Source organism: Stereum hirsutum (genome assembly GCF_000264905.1).
Source record: "Stereum hirsutum FP-91666 SS1 unplaced genomic scaffold STEHIscaffold_11, whole genome shotgun sequence".
Lineage (NCBI taxonomy): Eukaryota > Fungi > Basidiomycota > Agaricomycetes > Russulales > Stereaceae > Stereum > Stereum hirsutum.
This window is the reverse complement of record NW_006763141.1, coordinates 1-6,565: the sequence shown is the minus strand read 5'-3', so window position 1 is coordinate 6,565 and position 6,565 is coordinate 1. Positions and strand designations below refer to the sequence as shown.

General features: G+C 44.9%; 2 protein-coding genes across 2 annotated transcripts; one reads left to right on the top strand and one right to left on the bottom strand.

The window, feature by feature from the left end:
* Positions 1–1,383: 1,383 nt before the first annotated feature.
* Positions 1,384–3,741, top strand: STEHIDRAFT_112627 (uncharacterized protein; the record flags this gene model as incomplete). Its single annotated transcript, XM_007306289.1, has 9 exons — positions 1,384–1,630; positions 1,692–1,810; positions 1,892–2,071; positions 2,127–2,306; positions 2,401–2,459; positions 2,518–2,701; positions 2,756–2,980; positions 3,032–3,319; positions 3,373–3,741. 9 exons carry the CDS (start codon positions 1,384–1,386, stop codon positions 3,739–3,741), a joined length of 1,851 nt encoding a protein of 616 aa, XP_007306351.1.
* Positions 3,742–5,315: 1,574 nt separating this feature from the next.
* STEHIDRAFT_41835 (uncharacterized protein) lies at positions 5,316–5,684 on the bottom strand (the record flags this gene model as incomplete). Its single annotated transcript, XM_007306219.1, has 2 exons — positions 5,316–5,501; positions 5,562–5,684. Coding segments are annotated over 2 exons (309 nt in total), but the record flags the coding sequence as incomplete, so codon positions are not given.
* Positions 5,685–6,565: the final 881 nt, after the last annotated feature.

Genomic DNA, 6,565 nt, shown 5'->3' with positions numbered 1-6,565 from the left:
ACAACGGTGTAAACTACCAGGAATGCAATGATGCGCCTTGCATGAAAACTCATAGTCAAAGCAACAGTCAGTCGTTTAGTGTAGCGTCGAGAGCGGCGGGCGGTAATGTAGGCAGTCAAAGCCAGCGCGAGCTCGTCATAGACCATCAACTTGGTGTTCTGCTCCAAGCTGAGGTATAATGTGTGGCACAATCGTCCTGAGGGCCATAATGGTCAAGACAATGTGGTGTCTTGCTCGTTGTCTTGCCCTGCGCGACAGATGTTGTGGTTGGGGATAAAGACATTTGCGGTGCAATGGATTTTGGCGCAAGGATTGGATATGACGTGATGATATCATCGCGTCACAGTTTCCCGTTCGAGCGAGATTCAAAGGGTGATCACAGTCGTGTATTCCTTCCCTAAATCACCTCAAGCAAAGCCTACGTTTGTGTTCATAGTCAATGACGCGGAAATGAGGCTCCCGACGACACCTACGGCTTTTGCTTGTTAAGGCGTCAGGAGCGGTTTTCGTTTTTCCACTTGGCAAAAATCACCACAGATCCATTTCATAGTGTCTGAGGCTAATGATTTGTCTCTTCCTCTAACTGTAGCTCTTTGAAGGACTACTGAACTGGATTATTTGGTGAGTCAGGATCAGGTCTCTTCATGATGTATATCAGTAGCTTACATTGGTTCAGTTTTTAAACAAGTTCTTACTATCTAAGCGTGTTCGTAACTTCTGCTAGTATCTCTAATATGGCTATAATGCTGATGTTTACCATGCTGCGGCAGATTTGTATCACCATTCCTTCCCAAGAGACTGAGCTTCGGTGAAAGCCACAGGTTTGATATATCCACTCTATTGTGTATACTCAAACTCACTTTCACGACAGTCTATCTGATCCTCGTATTTGAGGTGTTCCAAACTGTCATTGTCACTGTTCAGACATAGGATATACTGTGTACCGGATGGTGACAATGTGAGGTCCTTCTCATGCTAGGATGGGAGTACTCCCTCCTTCACATTGTATCCAGAATTAGTAAGACATCTCACAGCTTAATTTCGATCCATATATTCTGTCTGATATCTCAATCTGAACAGTTTCATGCTGGGTACAATTGTTCTATGCCTATAGGATATATGTCCTCGGTGCCGCCGACTTCAGATGGAGATCAGTATCAATTGTGATTGTTCTTATGAGTTTATCAAGTTATGTATCTGAGTTGTCTCACATTCCTGACATGAGTTATAGGTCAGTGCGGCTCAGTGGGAAAACCTTAATTGTCCGCATCAACTCGCCGGCATTTGCCGGCATGCGTGCGGGCGACTTGCTTCCGAGAGTCCGTGCTCTTCCAACTTCTTCATTTTCTTCCCACTCGCTCTCTTGCGCCTCTCGTACACGCTATGTCCTTGCTCCCACGCTTCAGCACCACAGCCTCTCTTGAGGAGAACATGAGGCTTCGACTGACACACCTTGTAGGAGAACTTCCTGCTGTCAGTACACGCAGTGCTGAGGAGAAGATTGAGCTCGAGTTTGCCAATATCGCTGGTGCAGAAGCATGGGTACGTGAGCGGCAGATAGAGATGAAGTGGAATGTGGATCGCGGTCGAAATGTTGATCCAAATAAGGCCCGAAAGGCCAAAAAGGCTGGTATGTCCCTCCTCGTTCATTCTTTTTCTACCTTTCTTTGCCAATTCCTTCTGGTTATAAGCCAAGCCATATGATTCAACTGCACCTCAACGTGGGGGTGGTCCTAAGAAGAAGTATGAGTGGACGGAGAGGTATCAGTGTGGACACGCAGATACATTTTGTGATGAACGTGATAAGGAAGTGAGTCCGCGGAAGCGCCGTCCCGATCAGCGTCATGAAAGTGTCAAGAGTGGCTGCAAGGCCCATTTCTTTCTTCGGAAGGTTATTGACGGGGATGTAGTCAAAGTGGAGTGTCAGCCAGATCATAATGGTCATAGTGCTGGTACAGTTGGTGATATGGCACGGTCAATGGTGACGGTTTCTGTCAAACAATGGATTGAAGAGAGGGTTGGTAGCGGGACGAACTGGAGCGGTATCAAGAAGCTCCTTCGTCTTGATGCAGTAAGTCAGTCTCATCTGACTTTAAAGACCATATCCCGATAGTGTGTTTCCGTAGCTCGACAATGGCAGCTGTGCCAATATTCCAGAATCCCTTTCTGTTCTTCACCAAGATGTGTATAATGCACTTCGGTGTCGGATGCAGCGGACCGCACAGCTTAGCCCTGATGGTGATCAGAGCCTTCAAATGTGGAAGTCTCGCTTAGAGGCCCGTGGTTATGCGGTTATCTACCAGAAGGTCAGTGCTCAGGCAAGCGGAGAGAATTTATACATCTTTGGATGGGTCTATCCTTGGCAACGAGAAATCCTTCCTTTACACTATTGTACTCAAGAACAAGAAGACGGGCAAGGGTATACCGGCTGCCTTTATGGTAATGCCTAGCGAGGCTCAGTAATATTCTCCCCATATCACATCTCCCGATACTAGCAACTGAATCTACTATTAACAGATATGCCATCTATGATTGGCTTAGCTGGCTTAGTTCTGTCTGCAAATTCAAGTGCAAGACATGGATGATTGACTGCTCTGACACTGAAAGTGCGGCAATATCTAACACTATTCCCGATGCAAAGATACTTGCTTGTCTGTGGCATGTGCTTGGGGCTGTTGCCAAACAAGCAAAGGAGAAATTGGTATATTGTCATTGTTTCGCTATCTATAGCTTCAATCACTGAATACTCTCTTAGTCTGCAGGTGCTGGTCAGTCCAAAGCAGCTATTGATGCAAATCAAAAGTTGTGTGCGAAGGCGATGTCAGACTTCAAGGCACTTGTTCGATGTGAGTCAGAGGAATATTTTGATGGTGCATGGGAGGTCTTCCTGGAGCAGTGGAAGGATCACCCTATTTGGGTGAAGTATGTTTCCTCAGAGTGGCTTCCGAAGACGACTCAGTGGTCACAGGCATGGTGTAAGGTAAGAGTTGTTATTTTATTGAAATATATCCATGCTCATTTATTCTATCAGGACATCTCCCGATTCAATATTAATACCAACAACTATATTGAATCATGGCACTTGCTCCTCAAACTTGACTATCTGAGGCTCATGCGTAAGCAACGTGTTGACATCCTTATCTATATCCTTGTCGATGAGGTTGAGTTGGATCTGCGACGGGAGGAGGTCCAGATCACTCTTGGATTTGATGCTTCACGCCTGCAGAAGAGTGAGAAGGCTGCTCATCGACTTGCCTATGCTATTGAGATTGGAGAGCTGGAAGCAATGATTGAGAATTGTGAGGATGGTACTGACAAGGTATCTATATTCTGTGTCTTCATCCCGCTTCTTATCTTACTAACTTGTTCAAGACACCCAATATCATGGTTCAGTTCTTCTCACGTGATGAAGAGACTTGGTATGAGATCCAGGTCCAAGACATCAAGTACGGTGCTGAATATTATGCTGTGATTGTGGCCTGTGACTGTCCAGCCTACAAGCTTCATCAGCTCAAGTGCAAGCACATGTTTCTGGCTGGCCACCTTACGGGTCTATCTCTTGCCTTCAGGGCCTCCTCTCCATCAACACCGCTACCTCTCCAACCACCGCTGGCCACCTCAGTCACCACTGACCAAGTTCTTGCAATCAAAGAAGCTGGATGTAGCCAAATTGTAGAAGAGGAGCGGAAGATCGGAGATCTTGTTGGAAAGCTTAGAAGGGGCTATATGCAATTATGTTGACTTGTTCTGCATTGACACTGAATCCAAATAAGAAACACCACATTATTTACTGCAAAAAAGCTTATCCAATCTAAGTGCTTCGAGAGCAAAGACCACTACGAAAAAGGCACCACACAAACCTTGCATGTACCGGGGATTGAACCTGCAAGCACAACCAAGACACCACACAAACTGGACATCGTAGACCACCAGACCAGAGGAGCTACATTATTTGTTGGAGACAATAAGGTATAATTGACTATCTTGGACGCTTTTTCCCACTGTTTCCGGCCCAGAATATTATTGCTCTTAATTTATATACTACAGATACAGATATGCAATATACACTCATCCACACCCTGAGGAGGCCACAGAGCAGCTTGAACTGGGCCACATGCTCGAGCTGTGGCGGCTGCGTCAACTCGGGCGCTGGCGAATGCTGACGAGTTGATGCGGACGATTAAAGTTTTCCCGGCTCAGTGCATAGCCATAATTGTATGTTGTTTTGTACATAGCTTGTAAAACTGTATTCTGAATCCTATCTGGCTCATTCCTTGTCCAGACTAGTAGAGTCAAAATAATCTACCCCAACGGGATCGTCAAAGTATTTGTCCTGTACGCATATGTTTGTTTAAGTTGGGATACTTTTGATGAATCTCAATCATACTGACAGCTTGATATAGCTCTGGCAAGGTAGTAGCATTGTTTGTGATATTATTTTCACAGTTAGTATCAGCCTCAAGGTATGGACTTGCTATTGTTGGCTTTGACATATCAGAGCTGGGTACCCGATTTTGACTTTGTTGCTGTCATAGTTCTACACGGCACAGAAACATGTATCAAGACAGAGCAACAACTCAACTGCCACATTACTATGAAGGTTGCTCATATTAAGAGTAGAGACCTGCTGTTTGATGACCTTCACGCCGCTGGGAGTCTCATCTTCTTTCTCGTGATGGACAAAACTTATTTTTATCTCTTGATTTTTGTATTGGCTGGCTTGTCTCGATTCTCGGTTGCAGAGGCTAAGAACTTTCCTGTTATTATAGGGTGGCAATCTTGACAAATCTGTACACAAATTATCTCCTGGCCACTCTCAACTCCAGATCAGCAATATTTTGAGCTGAAGATCCCGACACGTTACCGACCATAATCTTCATGTCTGATCCTCTTAACATCATCAACTCAAGCAGCACTACTTAGTCAAACAATCCCGATGCCAGCCGTACACATTCTAGAAGTTCTGAAATGTGAAGTCTCGGACTATGCCTGCCAACAGCAAATGCATAGCACTGAGCCAACTACAAAACACATCGATAGTGATGTGCATCCCTTGATTTCTTATATCTTGCGTATTGGTCAGATTGAATGGGCACTATCATTTATCTTTTTGTCAAGAGGTTGGTGTTATGTCAACATACTAGGATGTAGTTATGTGAGGAGATGAGCATGATTCCCAAGTGGAGGGCCAGCATGGCAGTATGATTCTATGTACCTCATGTTATTTCCATGTAAGGTTGTTCATACTCAACTGGATTTTGATGCTCATTGCTGATTCTTGTCGTTTATATAGCCATGCTTTTGCACGTGTCGGGACACAGTGGGCAATGAATGGGAACGTTCGTGCAAGGTGTACTTGTCGTTGTTTGAGTTGCAAGGTTGTACTTCATTCCTGCGTGATGGTATGGGCAGCTTGATGTGATGCTGACTTTTTTCCCTGTCTTTGTGAGTTGTGTCCGACAGCTGTCGAGGCCGCAAAAGCCGCAAGGATCGGCGCCAATCTGTATGTCAAGGCGAGTCAGTTCATCTCAGGGGTAAGTCAGAATCCTCATAATCTGTACCTTCTGCCCATTTAACAGCCCAAACGGGTCCTCGAGTGACCGCATCATGTATAGGATATGCCACCCTACGTGATTTCGCATCACGGACAACTTGTAGGTGCGGCCACAAAGTAGGCATGGTACCTTCTCGTCCGCTTTCCGCTTTGCTTTTGGGATTACGATGCCTGAGGAACGAAGGTACATCGTTTATACTATCTCTTTCTTTTGCTTCTTTTCTTTGTTAGGTTTGGCGGCAACGCGGGCAACGCAAGGTTCATGCAGACCCCTAACCCTATATTTCAGTCCCATAGACCAGTCCACGGACCTCTTGAGCTTGGACTTCTCTGGCTTAGAACATCTGGTAAATGAAATGACTAAGTGTTTCGGTATTCTTCCGGAACAAATTCAAACTCCGCACACATGAGTACGGAGTTTCGAGTAGTAATGAGAGTGCTTGTAATGTAGGAAGACTATGGGATACTCACAAGGTAGGGACTATACAGTTGTCAGATAGATGTTCATATTCTACAAATGATGATGATTTTAGCTTGGCAGATTGATTTGATTTACTATGTGCACAGCTTAATGTTGGGAAAGGGGTCTAGTTTAGCATATTTGATGATTTATGGGACTAGTGCCATCAATGTTATGGGCACCATATATGACTATGATAGACTTGATTATTCTACAAATTATAGTGATTTTATCGAGACCATGCGATGTCTGTAGCTTGTGTGGCAATAATTTTGTGGTTTGTGGCCCAAGTGGCACTTTTAGACACAACAAGAGATCAAATAGGAATGGAAGCGCCACTGGGCTTAACTATCACATGGATTGTTGCTGTGCAACATGCAAAAGCCGCTTCTAAGAAGCACAATTGCCAATAGAAGCAGAATTAGCATCGGAAGCATGATTGTGCTTCTTTTGCTTCTTCTGGGCTTCTTTTGCAAATTCTGGAGATCCCCAAGGTGAGATGTGTACTGCGATGACATTTCTGCTGTCTATGCTACTCAAACGTCGACAGC